This window comes from Triturus cristatus, chromosome 5_1 (assembly GCF_964204655.1).
Source record: "Triturus cristatus chromosome 5_1, aTriCri1.1, whole genome shotgun sequence".
In the NCBI taxonomy this organism is placed as follows: Eukaryota; Metazoa; Chordata; class Amphibia; order Caudata; family Salamandridae; genus Triturus; species Triturus cristatus.
In genome coordinates, this window is record NC_140587.1 from 134,076,180 (window position 1) to 134,101,441 (window position 25,262).

The 25,262-nt window shown below is 46.4% G+C and overlaps 1 protein-coding gene across 5 annotated transcripts in view; it reads right to left on the reverse strand.

The window, feature by feature from the left end:
• Positions 1-25,262, reverse strand: part of LOC146830404 (alanine aminotransferase 2-like) — a 250,388-nt gene that overhangs the window by 74,594 nt on the left and 150,532 nt on the right. For all 5 annotated transcript variants that reach the window (XM_085604581.1, XM_085604578.1, XM_085604577.1 and 2 more), the window contains one exon: positions 7,763-7,852. Coding sequence is in view for 4 of the 5 variants with exons in the window: in XM_085604578.1 (XP_085460704.1) it covers positions 7,763-7,852 (90 nt within the window). In the remaining variant the exon portion in view is untranslated. The remainder of the gene's footprint in view (positions 1-7,762; positions 7,853-25,262) is intronic.

Consider the following 25,262-nt stretch of genomic DNA (forward strand, 5'->3'; position numbering starts at 1 on the left):
AACGCGTTAAAAGTCTGCGACAAAGTCAACGCGCCACCGCCAAAATGCGAAACACGAACGAAAAAAAAGCTACGATGATGCCAAGCATGATACCAAAATCAGCGAAAACCAGCCACAGGCTTGCAATCCCACGCATCATGCGGGAAAATGCACCATAAAAGCAAAAAAAAAAAACACACCAAAACCAAATCAAACTGCGTAGCACCATGGATGCACCCGGACCGAGTGCAGAGGACAACCCGAACCCCACAAGCCCCACGGAGAACCAGCCAGGAACCCCGTGCTCGGGAACGGGCAAGAGGAAGAGGAAATCGGGGTTCAGTCTGCAGAAGACCGGATCATCGTCACGGAGGTGATCGAACACTACCAACAACTGTCCGTCACCTCCACTGCTGCATTGGCAACACAAACGGAACTATGGCAGTCCATCGTCACCAACGTGAATGCAGTCGGAGTGTCAAGGAGGTCAATGGAGGAGGTCAAGAGGCGCTGGCATAAAGTGCACAGCCAAACCAAGGAAAAACTCACTGCCAACAGGAAGGCAGCAAAGGCGACTGGAGGTTGGACTCCTGCGCCACAGGAGGAGCTGGATGAGCGGGAGCAAATGGTGGCCACAGTTATCAGTGCGGAGACGGTGTAAGGAGTTGGGGGTCTGGACTAGCTCGATATGACCTGACCCAACAGCAACAGGGTGAGTAACGACCAGGGACTGGCGGCACGGAGGGAGATGGGCACAATGGCACACATGCACAATCATGCGTAGCACACTGCACACCCACAATGAGTGTGGAACACGTCTGTGACACCCTTGGCACACTGCAGCAAGTAGGCCCCAGGCCATAATGTGCACAAATGGACCCTCCTCCATATCACCAATGCCACAACCTACCCATGCACATGTGCTGAATCCAGAAAAGCAGCAGCTCTATGAGAAACACGGACCATGCAAGTGACACTGCATGACAGATAGCATGGCTGCACTCACAATACATGACATGGTGCACGAGACAACTCTGAGGTGGCTGAGTGTGGACCACGTCCATGAAGGAGCAGGTCACACTCTGACACATCCACGTGCACCAACAACCCATGACGTCAAAAACACATCTGCAGACAAACAATGCTCAAGAGTACCAAATATGTCCAAGAGCACAAATGACCCAAGTCGCAAACAAGTCAAAGGCACACCGACTCAAAGGAATAAGGGGCCACCAAATCAGAGCTGCAGGGCAGACTAGCCAACAATGCAGCACACATAGCAATCACAGCACATCAACACTGACGACAATGTGGTGCAAAGTGCAACACTTACATCACAGGACGGAGGACACAACTGGTGCCGCTTGTGCGTATTAACTGGCCAATCACATCTGGCATTGCATGACACCGTGACATGAGAATGTACGAATACAACCTCAAATCCCTCATGTAGTCGATATGTCCACTATCTGCCATCAAATAGCCAGCTCCTTCAAAACGGTCACAATGTACATTGTCATGCAGTCTTTATGTAAACATGTACAATGTGTCAACATACATGGAACACACTGTTAACCTGCAATTCCCCGTTACATTGCAGAGGGACAATAAACACCTCCTGCAGAGCAGACCACACATCTCTACAGTGATGATGAAGAGGACACCCTGCACATTTGCCCAGACACCCTACAATGGCTCGTGGACAGCATCCGTACCCCATCCACAGGAGCAGGGCAGCCCAGCTGCATCGCGGTGACCCCACCCCCTGCACAGACCACACAGCAGGAAGCACACACCACCATGGCTGTCCCAAGGGACCCCCACGACCAACACATGGAATTCCGACGCCATGTGTTAGCGTACCAGGTGGAGTTGGCAGATCAGCTGCGGGTGGGTTTCGAGCTCATGCCAGCCAAACTCGATGCCATACGTGGGTGTATGAGTCCCATCAGGGACCACGTACAGTCCCTAACGGACACCCCCTGTCCACACCATGCTCACTGACAATCCTTGGCTGACCTCGCTGGGGCCATCACTCGGATACAAGAACTGTCGAGTCAGACAGGCTCCAGCGATGACAGCACGGAGTTGGCACAGATGCGGAGGACAATGGAGTCCATGGAGCCGATGCAGCCTGGAAGTATGGCTGCCACGGCTGAACACCAGCGAGACGCAGCTGGGATCTACCATGCCTTGCAGATCCTCATCTTGCCATTGCTGCCACAGAGCCTGTCTCAGATAACTGCTGCTGGAACTTCGACACACACATTTCCGCCCCCTGATGTGTCATTGGCACACAGTGATGCAGCCCTATCACCTTCGCACCCTGATGTGTACGTGGCGCACAGTGATGCTGCCATAACACCACCACACACACCTGACACATCAGACACAGGAGATGTCTCAGAGGAGTAAGACGTGGAAGGTAATGACTGTGTGAGGAAGGAGGTAGCATCTGTACCCGCCACATGGCCTGTCCCTGTCTGGTTCAGAACTATGCATCATGCCCTGGAACAACACCTCCCACTGTCCCCCAGAACACTCTGTGACATTCACCTGGACCCCCGACATGGCCTTCCATATCTGCTCCTGTACCAATCACACAGAAATCCGGCTGTGGACTGAACTCCTCTGCTTTCGATTAACTTTGCATTCCCCCAAGGACTATGGTTAGCCCTCCACTGGGCAACCATGTCATGTGGGCTTGTACTGACCATGTACCCCTCCAACTCCGAGACTCCCCAGAATGTGAATAAAAGCTTCCAAATCACACGGATGTGTCATGTCTTTGTTCGCTCACGTGTACAAGTATGGATGAATGTAGGGACGTTTATTGCACTGAAAAGGTACACCCTGGTAAATGTCATCAATGCGCATGTTTGAGCCTGACCCACATGGCCAATTAGATGAATGTGAAAGTGTGAACTAGCTGTGGCCTCATTGCACATGAACAACAATCTCGCATCCCCCAACGTAGCCCCACGTCCATGTATCATATAGGGCTATGTGTGTAAATGTCAGAATATGTAGCCCGCCTGAAGTAGTGTCCCCCATCGCATGTGGCTACAGTACATCTGTTCGCATGACATACTCACACACATCAGTGTGGACACAGCCTGATTTAATGGAACAAATTGATCCACATGGCAAGAAGTTGAACACCATGCTCACATTGCTGAAGACACGTAAGGGTACAGGTCTACCAGCAACTATCCCAAACACAATGTGTGGCTCACAGTGGCGGAGCTGCCAATAGGGATTCACCACCTATGCACCAGAGCCAGTCTGTCCCTCCCTGTGTACGGACAATGCTCATGGAGGCACACGATGTTTCAAACTAATCGACACTCATCACAGTTGTACACTGGTGAAGTTGCGTAGACTTTATTAGCATGTGCGTGTCAGTACGGGCAAGTGATGGGACACAACAGGCAGACAGATGCTTACGACACTTACAGGCAGAATGGGAACGTGTCGAGGTGCAAGGAATGGGGTGGCAAAAATGAACACACATCCTTACGGTTGACAACGGTCTCAGCCCACCTTGCCTTGCTGGTCGAGTCATGTGTTGTTTGGTGTCTGCTCATTGCCCCGTGTCAGGGGATACGACTCACAGCCCATGGGATCTGCATGGAAATGTGTCACCGGACTGCGCCGACTTTGTGCTATGCTAGTGAGCAGGTGAAAGGGACCAACAAGGTCACATGTCGTGCTACATTGCCATGTGTGTAGTCTCCCTCCAGCAGTATGTCAGATTTAGGAACATTGCCAAGCGATGCTGTGCAACTCCGCCCATGGGCCTGCAGCACCTTGCACAGGTGTGTGACAACACGCGTAGGTGCATGCACATGCATTCTGAGTCCGAGCAAATGCAGACATGTCCACTTTTGTTCAGGCTTATGTGACCATTCCTCCACGATGCAACACGGTGTTGGGACCTGTGCTCTGGGTGTCAGTCAGTTGTGGCTGCAGGAAGGGAGTTACTCGTCCATGAATGCGAGCGCTGCTTCATATGCAATCAGTTCCAGAAGTACGTCGTTCTTGAATTCGAGGAACGCGAGGGAGAGCCAATCCATTAACTGGTCCGGACAGATGTGCTCCGACCACGCTGTTTCACCAATCCGCAACACAGCCCAATTGGGGAGCGCCTCGATGTGGTCACTGCACACGATGACTTGTGCAATCTCCCAGCCACTGCTGCCGGCACAGACACCACATATCAAGGCATCCCATGCCCGGGTATCCTCGTTGCACTCCTGTTCGTGGGCCAACAGGGGGCACACACACAAGCCATAATCCAGTTCAGCTACCGTTGTGTTGGATAGGCAGACCTCCATGGGCCACTCAAATGTGCATGATCGACAGTGGATCCATGGCTGGACGCATGTGACGTTCGCAAGCCGGAAACTAAGATGGTAACTGATTCGCAAAACTGCCATTGGCAGAGCTCCCAACAGAACCAGCATTTGTGCACGGTACAGTTCCACGTGACTGGGGTTGTGCATGTGCCCGGGATTGCCAGCCATTGCGTTTGTTGGTCGCGTACCACCGGCACTCCTCAGACCGGCGGCATTTCTGTGGACGATATGCCACAGCTCCGAGCAATGGGTCGTATCTGTGTTTGATGTTTGGACTTATGGGTTGTCTTTTTTACAGATGTGTTGGAGGCATACCATGCAGGTGTAGCTCAAGCAGGGACAAGTGTGTGTGGGGTGTGGACACGTTGCTCTTTCAATAGCGCAGTTTGTAGTGTGGGAGTCGCCAGAGTCTGGTATGGTATCTCACTCAGGGGGTGCCGGGCGCATTGGAGATCAAGGTCGGTGGTTCGGATGCCCTTCCGCCTTGTGTATTGAGACAAAGGAGCTTTCATGCCTAATTTTATTCTGACTACTGCTTGTATTTCTGAAATGTGATGTGGCCTTCATGCTGGAATTGTTGCCAGGCCTTAGATTTTGGGTGCATTCATTGCAAGACACACGCAACAGTTGGCATGTATGTGCCAAGGCCCCGATTGTCCTTGCGCTCCTTGTTCAGTCTCTCTCTCTCTCTCTTTCTCTCTCTCTGTCCTTTGATGAGTGCCTGACACACCTTCTTATCTGGGATATTGTCTTACAGGCTGTCACTTACGGATTGTCCAGGGATGACCTGCCATGACTCTTCCATATAGTTGTTTGGTTCGAAATTTGATTGTGATATTTTGTTTGGACTCTCAATGGTGAATAGTTGGTTCTGCTTTTTCTGTACTCAGATGACTGTTAGTTGTTGTGATTCTGCGGCATCAGGCGAATGATTTTGTTCATGATTTTGTGCAGTTGATGTGCAACCTCTTGGTCCTGGGGAGGTGGGGGGTGCTGGGTGGGGGGGGGTGATACAGGGGTGGGTGGTGGTGGGTGTTGTGGCCCTCTTGGGTGTCCAAACTGCATGATCGTTGGCTCCATGGCATCTGTTCTTCAGGTGTGACTTTGGGCTGGGCTCCCTTTTCTGGTGCCGGTTGTTGTCCGACTTTGCACCAGGTCAGAGCAGGTGTTAATTTCCTGCTGCTAACGCGCCTTATTGCATGTTTTGTGTTCTTATCGCCTATCTGGCTGGTCTTTGAGAATGCTGAGGTGTGGTGTTGTCGCTGATTTTTCCTCTGGAACGCCTACTCTGCATCTCATTAGCGATAGTTGCCGGGGTCATCCATGGCAATGTTTTTTGAGGATGCTATCCCTGGAAACCTGGTGATATGGGCTGTTAGCACCGGCTTGTGAATGGGGCGGTAAATTTATCTTGACTTTGGCTGCGATAAAGTGCCGATAACTCGGCGATAGCTCCTTGAGAATATTCCCCTGTGAGTGCTCTAAAGCTTCACAATGGCCACCTCGAGGCCCACCCCTTCTAACTCACGTTTCCCACATCTTTCTTAAATGTGTAACTGTGCAACATTTGCCTATCTGACTAAATATGAACAGTTACACATGTGCATCTATATCTGGAAATAGTAATGGATGTTGATTTTGTGAATCAAGACGTATCATTTGCAGAGACTTGTGAGATTTTTTTTTATGTTCTGTAATTCAAAGAATTATATTTTACACTTATGTTAATGAGAATTAAGCCAAGCTATGTTTAAATGCTACTCCTGACCCATCCTCAAACCAATATTTGCTTAATTTACATCAGAGCAGTCTGCTTATCAAGAGAAATGCAACAAAGCTGGAGACAATAGCAGTAAAGGGACATAACTGGTGTATATACTAGGGCATATCATTGCGTAAGAAACCTAGGGTGACCTCTGAGCTGACACTTGCAACTCAGATTAATGCTGCCTCATTATACACCAGTTCTGTTGGCTGGTCAATTAGTGGATGATTCTATCACTGTACCCCATGTACTTCAAATTGAAAATATTTGTAAGGAAATCCGTAAATAAAATACTTGCACAGTGTGCTTGCTTTCACAATTACCTATCTTAATGGCGTCCTGATTTCCATGATCCTGTCTCACCGGCAGCCCAAACAACACATTTTATGGACATCACCTCATGCTCATGAAGCTAGTGGTGAGAATCATGTTACTGCTTCTTGGAGCAAGATCTATGATACATCAAATTTCTGAAATAAGCAAATAACCATCATGGCCAGTACGCCTCAACATTTGCGACAGTAACACAGACTATATCTAAAATATTGATTTCAGTGAGAATAGTATGCCGTTGCACGTCTGGCAACAAGGTCAAGTAGATGCTCATAGGCGCAGATCTTCAACAGTTCTACTACTTACCCAAAGATAGGAGTCTGAAGTATAAATCCATTTTCACGGACAATAAATCTCTGTATCGAATTGGACAAACCTTCTGAGCATACTCGGTCAACATTTTACTCCTCCAAGGATCTTACATGAAGACATTCCAAGAGTCTAAGGGAGTTTGTAGCAGTAAGTGTGTGGGTGCCCTTTCAGCTGAAGACAAATATTGTGTTTTTGTTCTTGTTTTGACTTCTGCATCAAGATTGAAAAAGGTGATAGTTCTTCAGAATCAATTTCTGTAGTTCAACCCATAACCCGCCATGCCCAACACTGCATGTAACAAATATAAGATTTTTTTTTTTTTAACATGAGCTCTTGGGAAGAAGGATTTAGGGCTCAAATCACTTAGAACCTGAACCACAAAAAAGTTTGTGAAATCTTTTTGTGAAAAATTGTGGAGACGATCTAGCCTTACGGCAAGAGCGTTAGAACTCAAAGCTGGGGAACCGGGTTCGAGTCCCAGGAACTACGCTCAACATCCTATGATTCTGGGCAACTGACTTATTTTCCCCCTGCCCAACAAAAATATCCGCCTGTAACACAACTGGTGCTCTGTTACCTGATATCTTCGGGTTCAGTTTGCACTATATAAAACTCTAAAAAAGAATCTGCAAACTTTAAATCAGCCTAAAATGCATGCGATTTGAGTCTCTTCGAGTTGAATTCACTCAGGACAACTGCAATGTATGCACGGATGTTTCTTTTTGTCTACACCCTAGAGTCGTTATTTGTGTCTTACAGTGTTCTTTGCTTGCCATATTAATGAAGCTGTTCTGCTACAGCACATCATCTGAGACATACTAGGCTCAATGACTGGGCCCAACATCTCAGCAAAGAGGGAAGTGGAGGGAGGAGCAGAGAAGGAGGTTAGGAATGAAGAAGAAGGTATGAAGAAAGAGAAGGGGAAGGGCATGATGATGTTCATTGGGTGAAAGGAGAACTACGAAGGATGCGAGGTTATTAGCTGGTTAGAGAATGGGTCCACTCATGGTGTTACCTGCCGTATGAAGGTGATTGGCTTCTGCCCCACTGCATGATGGTCTTCATAGTAGCAGGGTATGAGCTCCTGGAATGGTTTCTCTACACCCTAAAGGAAAAGAGAAAAAATGTTTAGATGATCTCTTTCTTTTTGCCATTTTTCACCATCTCAATGTGACTTTTGGCATAATTTAGAGTTAGGCAGATGAGACACTCTGTCAAAACCTGGTAGATATCCGGATCACGGTCTTACAAGTGCCATAGAATATAATACACTGCTCATATGGTGGGTGGGACATCCGGAATGTTTGTGATGGAGTTTTTTGTCTGCTAAACTGTAATTTAGGCCCTGTTGGACTTGGCCCTCTTTCCAGCATCTTCCCCAATCCTTTCACTTCCTCCCTCCTATTTTCTGAAACTGTTTTTGATGGCTTTAAGTACTCTGTACACTTTATCACTGCTAATCAGTGCTAAAGTGCGTGTGCTCTCTCCCTTAAACATGGTAATGGCTCACGCCCAATTGGCACATTTAATTTACTTTAACCCCTTCGCTGCCAGGCCTTTTTCCCCACCTGTGCCATGCCCTTTTTTGTCTATTTGGGGTAGTGCGCGCTGAGGCCCCTGTAACTTTTTGACCACATAAGGTATCCACGCCAAATTTGCGTCCTTTTCTTCCAACATCATGGGATTCTAAAGGTACTCAGGGTTTGTTGATTCCCCTGGAGGGGTCACAGAAATGAGCCAAAATACAGCAAAATTTAGTTTTTGGGGGGACAAATGGGAAAAACGGGCTGCAAATGAAAGCATCTGGGGTTTTCCCTGCAAATGTTATCAAAAAAGGAGTTGTGGGGCTGAAATCACCATTTTCCCAGCTTTTAGGGGATACCAGACTTTTGTCAGAAACCCAACATTTTTTACACAGTTTTGGCATTTTTATGGGACATAGCCTATTTTTGCTATTTTTTGTGCTTTCGACCTCCTTCCAGTTAATGGTAGAAATGGGTACAAAAGCAATAATGGATCCTGGAAAGCTATACATTTTAGAGAAGTAGACAAAATTCTGAATTCAGAAAGGGGTCATTTGTGTAGATCCATCAAGGTGTCATTATAGAAACTAACAGTTAAATATAGGATAAATTGAAAATTTGTTGGAAAAAAAAGCCTTTTGGGTCAACGTTTTCACCTGTAACGTCTTCTAATTATGACAGCTCTTTGAAAGCAATATACCGTTACATCCGCTGGACATTACTGGTTGTGGGGATATATAGGACTTGTAGGTTCACCAAGAACCTGACGAACCCAGAGCCAAAAACCGAGCAGCAACTTGCAATGGTTTTTTATTATGTACCGGGTATATAGTAATTATTCTGTAAAAATGTGTACATGGAAAAATCGGTATGAAAGACACCTATGTATTTCTGAAATGGGAACAAAATATAGAGTTTGGAAACAGTTGTGGCATCACCGGGCTGACACAAATTTCCTACCACCCAGCGTTCCCCTGGGTCTCCCGATAAAAACGGTGCCTCACTCGTGTGGGAGGTCCAAGTACCTGCGACAGGCAAGGGCCCACGACGTAGTGAGGCGACATGAAAATTGCCTACCTCAAAACGACCTGGTTTTGCAAGGGGGGTCACTTGGTTTTTTTGGCCCGGTGCTTGGCAGCCACCTAGGGAAACCTACCAAACCCACACATTGCTGAAAACTAAACACCTGTGGGATTCCAGGGAGGTATGGCTTGCGTGGATCCCCCAACGTTTCCTTACCCAGAATGCCCTGCAAACCTCAAATTTAGCTGAAAAATTCACCTTTTTCACACATTTTTGTGTGGGAAAGTTGTGGCATCACCGGGCTCACACAAATTTCCTACCACCCAGCGTTCCCCCGGGTCTCCCGATAAAAACGGTGCCTCACTCGTGTGGGAGGCCCAAGTACCCGCGACAGGCAAGGGTCCAAAACGTAATGCGCCTCAACAGGCAAGGGTCCTAAATGTAGTGCGCCTCACTACGTTTTGGACCCGCACCAGAGGGATTTCCTAGGGAATGCCTCATAACGAGCTGGACTCGTCATGGGCACACGAGAACTGTGTGCCATGACGAGCCCAGCTCGTCATGGGCATTCAAGGGGTTAAAGTGCCTAGTAAAGTGGTTCTACATGTGCCCAGCACCTGTAAATTAAATGCTACCAGTGGGCCTAGAGCACTAATTGTGCCTCTCGCTTAAGTAGCCATTTAAACATGTCACTGGCTTGTGTGTGCAGTTTTAAACTGCCATTTTAACCTGGCAAAATAAACCTTTTGTCAGGCCTAAACCTGTCTTGTTAATACATATAAGTCACCCTTAGTGTAGGCGCTAAATTGCCCAAAGAGCAGAGTGCAGTGTATTTAAAAAGTTGGACATGTACTTTTAAGTTTTACATGTCCTGGTAGTGAAAAAATCTTAAGTACGTTTTTCACTACTGCAATGCCTACCTCTCCCAAAGGAAAGCATTGAGTTACCTTATTACATTTAATAAGTGATAACTTTCAATTGGGAGCAGATGGTAATCTCGAGTTTGGTGTCTAAAGAAACTTAATTTAAAACCCTCTTTAATGGTAATGTTGGATTTTAAGGCATCATTCTGAAGATGCCACTTTTAGAAAGCTGGCATTTTCCTGTCCCAATCAGTTGGTGCTTGCAGCCTGTATCCTGGGTTACATGATTAGGTGTAGCTGACAATTGGTCTTTGTGCATTGCTCCCAGACAGTGAGATAAGGAGGAACAGTTGTTGGCAGGACTGGCCCTCTCTGACTTGATAGGGGGCAGAGCTGTTACCTACCTCACTTGCACATCACAAAGCCTCTGCCTGGGTACACTCACAAAGGATTTGACAATAGTCTTCTGTCTCACCAGACAAGCTGGTGCCAGGAAAGGGAGGCAGGAAATTCTGAGCATCTCTGGGGGTGGGAACCTCCAGAACTTTCTCCTACTTCAAAGCTAGCACCAGGGATAAATGGGGGACTCTCACACTTAACTACTCAACACACCTCTGGACCTGTGGAAGATTTAGAAGGACTGTTTTGCTGCTCCACTAGAAAGTCTGCTACTGTGCTACCCTGCTGTCTTGCTGCCGCAATGAGAAGGACTGGACCTGCATCTTGTACCCAGCACCACCACAGTGACTCCAAGGGTTATTTCGCTGGCCTTCTGATCAGAGCCTCAGGGACAGAAAAGGCTCCAACCACCTTCAACCCAGCACATGAACTATGCCTGCTGTGAGTCTTGCCCCAAGTGGTGCCACCCCACCCTGAACCCTTGGAAGTGGTCCTGGATGTGCTCTGCTAGCCCAGCTGTGGTCTCTTGGGTAGAATCAATGCAGCATGATGCATCACCTTGCAGTCTCACATGGGAACCACCACAGCACGACACATCCCCAATGCAGGAGCGCACATCTCCTCAGAACTGCCACTGCATGATGTATCCTCGAAGCAGAACTTCGCACCACAGTCCCGCAGCTCCTCAGAACCACTGCTGCATGATGCATCCAAGAAGCAGGAACTCACATCACAGCCCTGCAGCTCCTCAGAACTGTCTCAGTGTGATGCATCCTCAACCCAGGACCTCACAGCCATCTGCGGAGCAACGCATCCTTGACGCAGGACCTCGCAAAGCCCCGCAACCTGGATGTAAGATACTTTGTTCATTGAACCTAACCTGGTCCCTGTATCCGGCCCACGCTCCATCGTGGTCAGCCTCAACTTGTCACTTTATCCTGATCTGGCACAACCAGATAGCTACAGTTGACCCTTTGGGCTTCTAAGCACTGTTTTCACTTAAATCTTTAAAATTACATATTTCTGGTTCTACTAATTGGATTTTTGTCGTTCTGGTCATAAATAATTCATTCCATTTTACTGTATTTTTCTAGATTTTCTGTGTTGTGTTTTCGCTTTTTTACTGATCGAAGTGCTGTATGAATACTTCACACATTGCCTCTAAGTTAAGCCTGACTGCTTTTGTGCTAAGCTACAAGAGGGTTAAGTATAGGTTAATTTAGGATTTGTTTTTGTTTCACCCAGACAAGAATAGTAGTTCCTGCGTCAGTAGGGTTTCACCTGTCTCAGCCATAAACCAATTTCCTACAGGTCAGTAGGTGTTTAGAACTAAGAGGTGTGTTGGAAAGTAAATTTTCCTCAATCTTGGACTTATTAAAGGACATGGGGGTATATTAGCAAGGACTTGCGATAATTATCACAAAGCGCGCTTAGAGCTGTGTTTTTTTATCGCCCGCTATTGCTGGATTTTATCGCAGAGATAACGCGTTATCATCAACGTTTATCTCAAAGGCGATATTAAATCCAGCGATAGCGGCGAATCCCAACAATAACGTGAGATATCCAGCGATAAAAATCCCATCGCTAATGGAAATCTTGCTAATAGGCCGGTGAGGACTTAACCGTAGAATCCACCTCCCATTGACTATAATGGATAAGTCAGGTTTCTACCAGGTGTAAAATCGAAGCGATAAACGCGGTTAGCGTGCGTTTTTTTTATCGCTTCGCGGGCCTTGGTAATAGGCGGAAGGTGTGTTTGCGACTGCTTTCAGTCGCTTTCAAGTTGGGAACGCCTCCTTTGCATGTCATTAGCGATAAATATCGCTGACATGCAAAGCGGTACAAAAACGGGCGCTATCGCCTGTAAGCTGTCGCTAACAGCTGTTAACGACAGCTTGCTAATAGGGCGATAAAAATATCGCTGCTTTAGCTGCAAAAAGTGCCGCTAAAGCAGGGATACTGCCCTTGCTAATATGCCCCATGGAGTTTCTGTTGTTCTCCCTAAATTTATTAGTGAGTGATGAACATAGGTTGCTAAAGATGACGCTGTGTCTTTTGAGGAAAGTTAACCTTGAGTTACTAAGGGGCACTGAATGATTAGCAGACCACTGGTTACAGAAAATTACACAAATAGCAGTAGGAGGTACAAGATACCACATCCCAAAGTTTGCCTTACCAGGGTGATAGAGAAGGTAGCAAAAACACACTGGGGCATGGTTCTTGTAAATGTTATTTTAAATTCCCAATGCGTGATATGGTGGTAGGCTAGACTCACTTGAGCAGGATCACATCAAATCCCTAATTTCTTACATATCTAAGTTTTCAAGTGGTACAAAGTCAAACATGTGAAGCTCAATGACCCCTTTGCAGTCGGGTACATGTAGTTGTGTCTGTTGAATTTTGCTTGACTAAAAGTACAAGTGTCCAAAGAATAGAGCTACTCATCACTACAATGAGACATCCTGCTCTGTGGTCTTGTTTATTTATTTATTCATTTGTTTTCTTTTTTTGTAAAGTGTTAAAATTACATAGAAAGGTGTCCTGACGCTAAGAGGAAACTGGGAAATGCGACCAAGATAAAGGGCATCATTTATGAGGCCCCTTGCGCTGCCGGAACGTCACTTTTTGTGACGTTCCCTGGCGCAGAAGACTGCGTGATATTTATTATGCAGCACTAAGCCACTTTTTTTGGCTTATTGCTGCCCGATAAATATCGGTCCCTTTAACGCAGTTTTCTGGATGAAAGGGGCGTGCAATGGGTGTTGCTGGGGGTGTTTACGAGAAATCATAAATCTGAGGCAGTGCCAAAATCTTACCCCAGGGGAGGCGTGAGGGAGGCACAACGAGGAGAAATATCTTTATTTCTCCTCCTTTTTCTTTTTTCTCAGTGTGCTGCATTCTGCAGCACACATAGAAAGAAGAAAAAGCCTCTTGTGAGTATTTTTGTGCAGGAAGGTTTCCCTTCCTGTACACAAATAATCATCCCCTCAATGCAGGCTCCCTTGTACCATGGTGCAAAGGTGCCTGCGTTGGCACACGGCAGCCCAATGTGCACGTGTGCAGGGAAATAGGACAGGAATGCGCTGTATCTCATAGATACGGCGCATTCCTTCCCTTTTCTATTGCCGTAGGGCAGCACAGCAGGAAGGCCATCTGCGCTGCACTATGGCAAAAATTCATAAATGAGGCACAAAATGTACAAAGTAAAAAGTAGGGGTGGGCGGGACTGGTGGAATTTCACTCCACACTATTCCATAAAGTTACATAAAAACCCTGCTAGATTCTGCTGAGTTGTGCCAATGGGCAGAAAATATGCACATTGCACTGCTCACACTGCGAGCAAGCGCAAGCAGCACTGAAAATAAGCAGGAATGGCACCATGTGCTGCGTAAGAGCGCGAGGTCATCCGAGTTGATTATACTGCCAATCGAGTAGAAAATCTCCTTGAGTGGCAGCAAATCTACTCGAGAAGCAGCCCTCTGGCCGCTTGTGACAGCGATAGCAAATTGTGCTTGGGGATGCCAGAATCTCACTCGCACATATCTGAAGCCTCACGGGAGAAAAAATCTGCCACGCAGCGATTTGTGAAATTTGTCCGGAGCTCCACTCACAGTAATCTGGAGTCGCCAAATTCCCGCAATTTATGCCCACCTCTAGTGAAAACCCGGGTCTTAGGAGGTGTTGTGAATTGTAAATGGCTACCCATAGAGCGCATATAAATCGGAAGAGAATTGAAACCTCTAGATGATTGATATGCAAAAGAACGTCTCGCTTGACCTATTATCCTTATTTAAGGATGAAAAAGAATTAGCAGAACACATCATACAGGAAAGTTGAATACAAAAATAACAAGCACGGTTAAGAATTCTGGACAAGAATTTCATCGTATTGTGTGGCCTCATGTGATGTCACTTGAGCCGGATATGTCTTTTTAGGCAGCAGCACTTTGCATGATGGGGCATTTAGGTCAATGCCTCTATGTTAAACATAAACTAGCCATTTGATGAACCAACTGTAGTTCTTTGAACAAACTGGACTTGCCAAAAGTGACGCACAAGACACATGGTACCTGGCAACCAACATCATCAAGAAAGAAATTGTAAAAAACTGAAACAGGATGTGAAAGTGGGGGAATATACCTATAAACGTCCATACACCAGCTCCTGGTGCAGAGAGTTAATGCCCTTGTTGTAATTATAGTGTCTTATCTACGCCACCATGTCTCCTTGTCTCAACTCTCAAGCCCTGCTAGCAGCATCAAGGTGATAAAGGAAGATAAATTGTAATTGTAATAACACTTGTATAGCTCTTACTACCCCTGACGAAACGTTGCAGCACTTTACATTGGGCAGCAAACCAGTGGCGGCTGGTGTGAGGGTAGAGAGGCGGGGGAGGGAAGGATGATGGACAAAAGAGGATGTCAAAAATAGAAACATTTATGAATACAAATGATAGAGCGCTATCAGCACTCTATATTGTATGGGTGCACTATATTCATGGTTAAGACGCACTCACATGTAGTTTATCGTTTGCAGTGTTTTATGATTATTAAGATGTATTTAGTGGAACCATTTAAACATTAATCGTAGTGAATATATTCAAATAGGACTGAATATGTATTGAGATTCCTGAATGTATAAGATACAGGATGATATTATACTCATATAATGCAACTGTGATTAGTTTAAGTTGCCCGAGTCTAGGCCCAAAATCGCAGATTGTTTTTAGTTTCGCATCTCCTCGGTATCTCAAGAGATAAATAATTAAATGCATGTTGTGTTCGAAAAACAGAGTGTTCTCATCCTACTGCAGGTGCAGGAATGCAATCTTGTTATTTTCAGATTGAAAAAGATACTTGGAATGTCTTTGAAGAAGGCTGGAAAGCGAGAAGCAAGGACGCCTTTCGTGTCTGGCCTATCTGGGAACAAAGGCCATTCGAACAAAGAAGCTTTAATTAAAGGGCTCCTGGAAATTTACCACACAGACAAAGTTGCAATGGAAATTTCATGATGACTGTAAGACCTGGGGTCTCCAGGCCCTAAGGGGGTAACGTGACACGAGCGGCTGGGCACCCAAAGGCCTGTGTGTTAAGCGACCATACAACACACGCATCCTCTGAAGCAGTAAACGCACACAATAATGGACGCCACACAATAAGGTGAATGCAAATTAATCAGATTTTATCTAATCAAAGGAGCACACACGGCAATCTTGGAGGGCAATGTATCTTAACTTGTACACATTAACATTTGCATTACAGCTTCTCATTACCTGTACACTTTAACATGTGCATTACAGCATCTCATTACCGTTACCTCAGCAATCCCTGCCGTATGAACTTCCCTAGTGCTGCGGGCCGGGGCCTGTGCACGTGGCGCTACTGGTGCCTATGAAGAAACAAAGGCACATGAGCATAACTTGCGGTCGTATAATGTTTGCCTAGCACCCTGAGCATAAGCGTTGTGGGTACAGGAAGCGCCTTGCACTTGGGACCTCCACTGGCGCATGGAGCGCTTGAGACCACAAACTGAGGTTCCCACTAATTGGACTTAGCACGCTCTGAGCGCTTGTGAATGCAACACATGGGATCAGCGCTCCTTAGACTTAGAACGCATTGAGTACTGGTGAATACACAGGAATGATCAGCGCTACTGAGACATAGAACGCATTGAGCACTGTTAAATACAATTGAACGATCAGCGCTACTCCAACATAGAACGCATTGAGCACTGTTGAATACAAAGGAATGATCAGCGCTACTGGGACATAGAACGCATTGAGCACTGTTAAATACAATTGAACGATCAGCGCTACTCCAACATAGAACCCATTGAGCACTGTTGAATACAAAGGAATGATCAGCGCTACTGGGACATAGAACGCATTGAGCGCTGTTAAATACAATTGAACGATCAGCGCTACTCCCACATGGAACGCATTGAGCACTGTTGAATACAAAGGAATGATCAGCGCTACTGGGACATAGAACGCATTGAGCGCTGGTGAGTCCTGCGAACGGCAGTCCCCAGGAGAGGGTAATCCCACGGAGGGGAGACTCACAATTACGGCGGGAAATCCCACGGAGGGAGGAAAGTCACAGTCTCTGCATGCGGTGTCGTTCCCACTTGGCAGGGGGCACACAGGGCCTTCCCACGACTCCCGGGGAGCAGGGGGGGGCGAGTCTCAGGCCGCCACACGGCCGCGCTACCTCCCAGCCCCCGGGGGTTACCTTGGTCTCGTCGCTCGGTTCCGCTCCGGGTCCTTCTTCCGATGCGCGCAACGGCGCGGGACACTCCCGGACACTCGCTCTTCCTTCTGATGCTGCGACGGCAGCGGTGGGGCCCCGGGCTTCTCCGCAGGCCCAGACTTGGCACTGACACTTCCCTGAGGCCAACGGGCCGCGGCGGTGATCGCGTTGCGGGACCTCGCACCAGGGGGGGTCACAAATTAAGCGGGAGCTTGGCCAGCTCCGCGCTCGACAGCAGATCCGCACAGGGGGTCACAGGTCAGGTCTGGCAGCGCAGGAAACACAGCGCCAGTACCTGGTCGATCCCCAGCAGTCAGGCAATCAGTCGTTTCATGAAGTTACAATATTCAGCTTTGGCATGAAGTTTCAGGATGTCGCTTCTGCAGTTTCAATATTCAGTCTTTGTGGTGCAGATGATACTGGCGCCCTTGGGGTTCTGTTCCTTGGGGGGTAGGGGATGAGTTGGCGACTAGGTCCTTCCTAGTCAGGCTGGGCAGAGGTTCCCTGGGTCCTCCTACTGCTGGGCAAGATCAGTGGGTTTCACAGATCCCTCACTCACTTAAGAGGCAGCACCTAAGCCCTGTCACTCTCAGAGGCATAAGTCCCTGGCTAGGCCCTACCGCCTACACTCCTGCGTGGATTCTCCAGCTCTGCTTCACCCCAACTGGCCAACTAACTGGAAAAAGTTCCCTCCCTCACTTATGTATCCCTAGGTCAGGTGACCTCTAGCCAAGGCGGCAAAAGTAAAAACCACACCTCCCTTCTAGAAGGTTCCAGCACATTCCAGGAGCTTCCCCATTCTACCTATGGGACTAAAAAGGCAGGCTGGTGTTGCAACATTGTTGTGGGGTTCCAGCCAGCTCCTGGCAGCTAGGGTGCTACTATGAAAGACCACTCTGCAGTAGCAGGGGTCTGTGGCAGCCATCTTGGGAGAAGGGAGCACCTGCACCTTTACACTGGTTGGCAATGAAAAGGCACCCGGAGACCTAAGGCCAACATCAAAAATGAGGGTGGAAAAAATGAGGCACGATCAAAAATAGATGGGGAGACCACCCTAGGGCTGACAGGTCCAACAATGACGTATTTCCAATTAAATCCCATGTTTTTGTATGATGCGCAGGGATAGTGAAACCAGACTTCTGCTAGCTTTCGGAGGAGAAGGAGCATCCTAGAGCGAGCTCCAAGCCTTAAGCTTATCAACCCATTTCACGTGAGTACTTCTTAGGAAGTCAACATGTGCTGACACCTTTGGGAAATGATGGAAGGGAATTAGGTAGAACCTCCATTAGAACAGTGTAGGGAAAGATATTTTATTTCTTCCTAATGAAAACGGACCTAGACTCTGCATCTATTCTTTGTTGCATTCTGATTTTGGAGTTTATCATTTTGTGCCTTTTGTGCCGAATGACCTATATTCGTAGACTCGGCTCTGTATTGATCTTTTTGTATCTATATACTTTGATTCTTGGCTGTGTCTACATCCAATTGTTTTTGGCCTTATAATAAATAGACAAAACTGAAGTTCGGAGTCTGTGGTCCTTTACGGCATGTTTATATTGAAAGTATAATCCTGAATTGTTTTGCTCCCCTCAACCGCTTTTAGTAGGTAAATAAAAGATCATCTGCGCCAAATTTGGAGAGTAAAATAAGGGGTGCAATTTGGCGTAATCAAATGGTAGGAGAGGATGGTTTCCCTCTAAAGGTGAGGGGAGAATAGAGAAATAGGCGTAGAGTAGGAAGAATAGCGGCTTCTGATGCGGAGTGAACGACGGCGAAGATTGGCGGAGACCAGCGGACATTCGTAGAAAGTGCAGCAGAAACAGTGGTAGCGTAAGTATGAAAGGAACACTGTGGTGTGTTAGATTGCGGTGATGGATTAATTGTGTGATGTCTTGCGGAGTTGGAATGTATGTTGAGTGATTGTGGTTATTGGTACTGGTCAGAACACGTGTGGATCAGGAAGTTTGGTGAACGGACTCAGGAGAAGTCCAAGATCCCGGGATAGTTTTGTAAATGTCTGATCAGAATTGTGAGAGTCGTGAAGTGCTATCGATGATTCACTTGTGACAGGGAACTTCGTGTGAGTGTGGGAATACGTCGCGGTAGGAAGCCCCAGGTACCAGGGGTGGACTAAGACGATTGAGTGACCAACGCAGGTCGGGGTCACAGCAGATGAACGTTCTTGTATGTATGCTCTATCGATCTTTTAGCGGACAGACAATTACTTGTTTTATGTAACTGTAAGTTATTGTGACTGTGTTAGGAACAGTTCCTTGGTTTAATAACTTTTGATTATACAGTTACTTGTAGTGCGAATGTGCGAGCGAATGTATGAAATGAATTTATAAAGGCGGGTGAACCGCTGCAAAGAGTGAGCAGTGACGTGAGTGTGCGCCGTGCTGGGGTAGGTCAGTTGGTGTGCACCGCGCTGGGATTGGTTGAAGTTCGTCCGATGCTGAATATTGGATTGTGGGTGTTTTTGATTGAATTTCATAATGCGATGCTTTAAGGTGTTGCGAGATTTATGTAGAGGTGGCACAGGGGTGGTGACTCAGGTTGGAGAAGAAGCTCCGCCAGAGGACACACCGGCACATTACATGGCAACGAATGTAGGACTCCATACCATTGTGTGGCTTCAGAATTGGCATAAACTCACAGAGAAAGAGGGTGGGCCCGATTAACAGAACTAACTTAAGACAAAATCCTAAACTTACTACCAATTTGGTATTCACAGAAGGCACTTACTCATTTTGGTATTCACAGAAGGCACTTACTCATTTCGGTATTCACAGAAGTTAGGAGTCCTAACTTTAGGACATCTAAATGCCTTCTGTGAATACCGAAAGTCTTAAAATTAGGATTTTTCTCAGTTTAGTAGTAGTATAGTTACGACTCCTAACTTTAGGACTCCTAAATGCCTTCTGTGAATACCGAAAGTCTTAAAATTAGGATTTTTCTCAGTTTAGTAGTAGTATAGTTAGGACTCCTAACTTTAGGACTCCTAAATGACTTCTGTGAATACCGAAAGTCTTAAAATTAGGATTTTTCTCAATTTAGTAGTAGTAAAGTTAGGACTCCTAACTTTAGGACTCCTAAATGCCTTCTGTGAATACCGAAAGCCTTAAAAATTAGGATTTTTCTCAGTTTAGTAGTAGTAAAGTTAGGAGTCCTAACTTTAGGACTCCTAAACTGAGAAAAATCCTAATTTTAAGACTTTCGGTATTCACAGAAGGCATTTAGGAGTCCTAAAGTTAGGACTCCTAACTTCTGTGAATACCGAAGTGAGTAAGTGTCTTCTGTGAATTCCAAAATGAGTAAGTGCCTTCTGTGAATACGAAAATGGTAGTAAGTTTAGGATTTTGTCTTAAGTTAGTTCTGTGAATCGGGCCCGGTGAATTTGCCTTGTTCCTATTGCATGGTGCAAACAGTCACCATTGCATAGAGGTGCAAAAAGTCACCCATTTATTAGAAAGGAAAAACAAAGGAAGAAAAAAGAGAGATCCTAGGTGATAGAGACCCACCAGTGAAGTGAAGGAACACATGTAGTCCTCTCTTGCCCTCACACACCCCAAGGAGTGTCATGCTTCATCATCGGGCGTTTGCTCCTCCTGGGGCCGGCGCTGCAATTCCCCACGGGTCCCCCGAAGGGTCTCTTTGTCGGAGATCTTTTTTGGACTGCCGGATGGTGCATGCGGGTGTGTGGGGTGGGGGTCCAATGAGGGTAAAAATAGTGCGTGCATAGTGATGAATCAGTTCATAAAGGGTAAACATGCAGCAAATGTTTTAGATTGTATACCCTTCACAGACTAAACTGCTGTGTGAAATCTTGCCCCTGCGGCACACTATGCCTGGGTGTCAGAAAGGTCATAGGTCGACATGCTTCGCGCCTGCGTCGCCTTAATGTTCGTTGGCGCTTCCTCAGGACCAAAACTATAAAGTTAAAGTGCACGTGAAATAAATCCAATTAAAATACCCTCTAGATCAGTCAGGGCGGGCAGTGAGACTGTGTACCTATAATCTGGCTGCAGATGCATGGTGTATACCGCTCCAGGTCGAGGCCTAGGAAGAGAAAACATAATAAATCACAGAAGTGAGCATCAGTAACAACTGGATGCCACACGGTGTACCACAATTGTGTGTACATCAGTTACATAAAAAGAGGATCAACAGGCACATGAGACACATCAGTATAACATAAATGCTCAATTGAGCCCATGTCCAAGGATGAGTGACAGACAGGGTCTAGATGAGACCCCGAGTATGTGTGAACTGTGTCATCTAAATGCAGTAATATGCAAAGTGTTCTGTGCGGGTGCCCATTTCTCGAGCCAGAGAAGAACCACCTTGACAGTGGGAGGTATGTGCTCTTGGAGACCTATTAATTTTCATAATTGTTATGGTATCTAGCATACACGATGCCTTATGTTCATTGGAGCACTATTTGGTTATTCTTTTAAACAGTGTGTAGCCAGAACACTTTGCATATTACTGCATTTAGATGACACAGTTAGCGCATACTCGGGGTCTCATCTAGACCCTGTCTGTCACTCATCCTTGGACATGGGCTCCATTGAGCATTTATGTTATACTGATGTGTCTCATGTGCCTGTTGATCCTCTTTTTATGTAACTGATGTACACACAATTGTGGTACACCGTGTGGCATCCAGTTGTTACTGATGCTCACTTCTGTGATTTATTATGTTTTCTCTTCCTAGGCATCGACCTGGAGCGGTATACACCATGCAGCTGCAGCCAGATTATAGGTACACAGGCTCACTGCCCGCCCTGACTGATCTAGAGGGTATTTTAATTGGATTTATTTCACATGCACTTTAACTTTATAGTTTTGGTCCTGAGGAAGCGCCAACGACCATTAAGGCGACGCAGGCGCGAAACATGTCGACCTATGACCTTTCTGACACCCAGGCATAGTGTGCCGCAGGGGCAATATTTCACACAGCAGTTTAGTCTGTGAAGGGTATACAATCTAAAACATTTGCTGCATGTTTACCCTTTATGAACTGATTCATCACTATGCACGCACTATTTTTACCCTCATCGGACCCCCACCCCACACACCCGCATGCACCATCCGGCAGTCCAAAAAAGATCTCCGACAAAGAGACCCTTCGGGGGACCCGTGGGGAATTGCAGCGCCGGCCCACGAGGAGCAAACGCCCGATGATGAAGCATGACACTCCTTGGGGTGTTTGAGGGCAACAGAGGACTACATGTGTTCCTTCACTTCACTGGTGGGTCCCTATCACCTAGGATCTCTCTTTTTTCTTCCTTTGTTTTTCCTTTCTAATTAATGGGTGATTTTTGCACCTCTATGCAATGGTGACTCTTTGCACCATGCAATAGGAACAGTGTCATTTTGTGGTTTTGATATTGGCATATGGAGCATGGATACTGGACCTTTATTAACTCCTGGGTCCCCGCTCTTTGATTGTAATAGGTGAATTGGCCTTCCCACATTATGGATCATTTCGTATGGAGGTGCTGTACCAACTGAGGGGGGTAATGTCTGCCCTTAAACCTGCCCTTAAACCTCCACCTAGACCCACCCAATTCGAAGCATTAGATGCTTGGATGAGAGCAGCGTTAGCGAAGAAAAGAGAGACTTCACAGGGAAGAATGAAGAAAGCAATGAAGGCATATCAGGATGCTAGATGGGACGCACAGTTGAACAGATGTACAGTAGACACTATAGAAGGAGAACGATTGTATCCATTCAGGCTGTTAGAAGGTGGGTCTGAAGGGAAGAGTAAGACAGAGGAGGACAGTGATACCGATGACAGCTTTCTTGATAGACTGTTAGCAGAACGTCCTCAACCCTGTGACTCTAGGTCTGAGGCAGAGAGGACGCATAAATAGAAGAAACTCTTGGAGTGAGACAAGTGGGTTCAGAGGAGTAGCCAATTGGAGTAAGAGGAAGACTTTCAGTGGGAAGACGAATCCCAGGAGGGTCAGGAGGAATAGGGTATCGACATTCTGAGCCAACAGAATCTACAGGAAATATGCAGTTACCAGATTCTCTTTTGGTACCAGTTAATATTGGACCAGTGCTTTCAATATATAACCCTAGAGAGAGAGCACGCGATAGTCAACAACATGAAGGGGAAGAGACTATATCCGGAAGGAATCTTGCAATAAGTGGGACAGGCAGAGTGCAGGTGCCAGTGGAATCTAGTACTCCACTGCCAGCCACGGCTGATCCATCAAGGGTTGAAAGCGGGTCAGAACGAAGACGGACAGGAGCTTTGGCAAATTCTAGATCAGATATCAGAATGTGGGTTCCACCGGTGAGGGAGTAAATGATACGGAATGAAGAAAGAGAGATGAGATGAGAAGCACCTAGAGTAGCACCGTTGGGGACACATTTTGTGTGTCCAGGGAATCATTGGAGAAGCCGAAGCTGGGAGAGAGAAAGTCGCCCAATTGAGAGAATGGAACAATGTGGGGGTCCATGGAGAACACAAAGTTGTGACAGAGAGGACTCAGGGAGTGTGAGAAGTCAGAAGATTTTACAGGTGGCAATGAAGGCACCATTGCTAGATGTGGTGAGATTAAAAGTAGAAGTAGATGAGGTGGTTGAAGGGAACTTGCCATTGGATACAATTGAGACGTATGACCCAGGTGAACTGCTATTTGTAGCTAAGGATATTACAAGAAAGGCAAAGCGAGCTCATGATGCCTTGTCACAATTGCCCCGAAGGTATGAGGTGGATTTGACAAAGACTAAAATGATGCAAGTAACCTGCGGATTGAATTACACAGATAAGGAATTGGAAGAGAAGCGAATGATAGGGCTAAAAGCACACTTCAAGGAACTGGTGATAGGGATGCAAGGTTGGAAAGAACTAGATAGATGGGAAGAGAAATGGGCTAAAAAGAAAAGTGCCAAGAATAGGACAGGAAATACTCTGCCTCCGGGTGAAAGGACGGGAGACACAGGAAATTTCCCTCTGAGAGAAGGACAGAATGGAGGTTATGGTCATGTGCCATGGAGCAGAGGTGATTTGGCAGCATTCACTATTGATTTTCCTCGGCTGAGGGAGAAACCCGCTGACTGGTACAAACAATTAGACCAGTTTGTCAAGATTTCAAAGGTGTTATGGATTGATTTTAACACCTTGTTTGATATAGTGGTTCCAGGTGACTTGTGGGCTGCATGTAAAATTGCCATTGAGTGGCCTGCTGCAGAACCAGCTAGAGACCCGGTGAATAAAGGTCCTTCACCTGAGGTAATGAAAAAATATGAGCAGATGAATACTTGGTTACAATCGAAGGTATCTCCTCAAACTGTTGATTGGCTTAAGATTGATCGCACAACTCAAGATCCGAAAGAATTCGAACATGATTATTATGAGCGATTGTTAGTGGCTTTTAAACAGCACAGTGGTCTGGACACTATTGTGTAGAAAGATATGGGACAGTTTGTCTCAAAGTGTGTGCTGGGATTAAGATCTGATATTAGTTTGATGATACAGACGCATTTGATATGTTGGCAAAATAAAACGGTGGACGAAATTCTGCGTTAAGAAAAATACTGTAGTGATCAGGTGGAATCAACACAGAAGAAATTGAAAGACAAGTTGATGTTTGTGCGGTTGAGGAATGCCGAAAGCCCGATCAGATGCAAGGAGGAATGGGTCTAGGCAGAGGAGGTGGTAGAGGAATGGGTCAACAGATGGTGACCCAACCTGGTGAAGGAAGAGAAAGAGGCATGGACATGAGTACAAGCGAGTGGGTGGCACAACAAAAGAAGTTCACTGCATGCCATTATTGTCACAAAACCGGACATTGATAGCGCGAGTGTTGATTGAATCCAGCAAATCAAATACAGAATGAGGGAGAGGGACAAATGTCCGAGACTTTGAATACCGTGACTAGACTTAGGTCCATGTATGGAGGGTATGAGCCGCAAGTACAAATTCCTCAGCCTCCAAGAATACCTATGCATGATCAGACATATCATCAGATGCCTTACTTTGAAATACAAGACAGATTTGATCAGAATCAGGATTCTAAGGAGTGCCAGAGGGGGGTGCAGGAAGGTTGCACTTTGGGTGCCATTCTGGAAGTAGATCAGAGTGGACCGTTTGTAGATGCAGAAGTGAATGGACATCCTATTACTTTCTTGTTAGACACTGGGGCTGCACGTTCTACAGTAAGAACAGAAGTGGTCCCAAATGTATCCCTTTCAGGACAATTGATTCAAGAAGTGGGAGTCAGTAAACAGAAAATGACAAACCCATTGACGAATGAGTTACCTGTGAGAATAGGGCCGTTCCGAGATAGACACCAATTCGTAGTGTGTGACACAAGTCCAGTCTGTCTATTAGGGCGAGACCTTCTATGTAAACAAAATTGTAACATATCGTGCACTCAGAGGTGTGGAGTTGCAGACCTGTGATGATGACGTTGATTTTAAAATGGCTAATATGAGCATGTG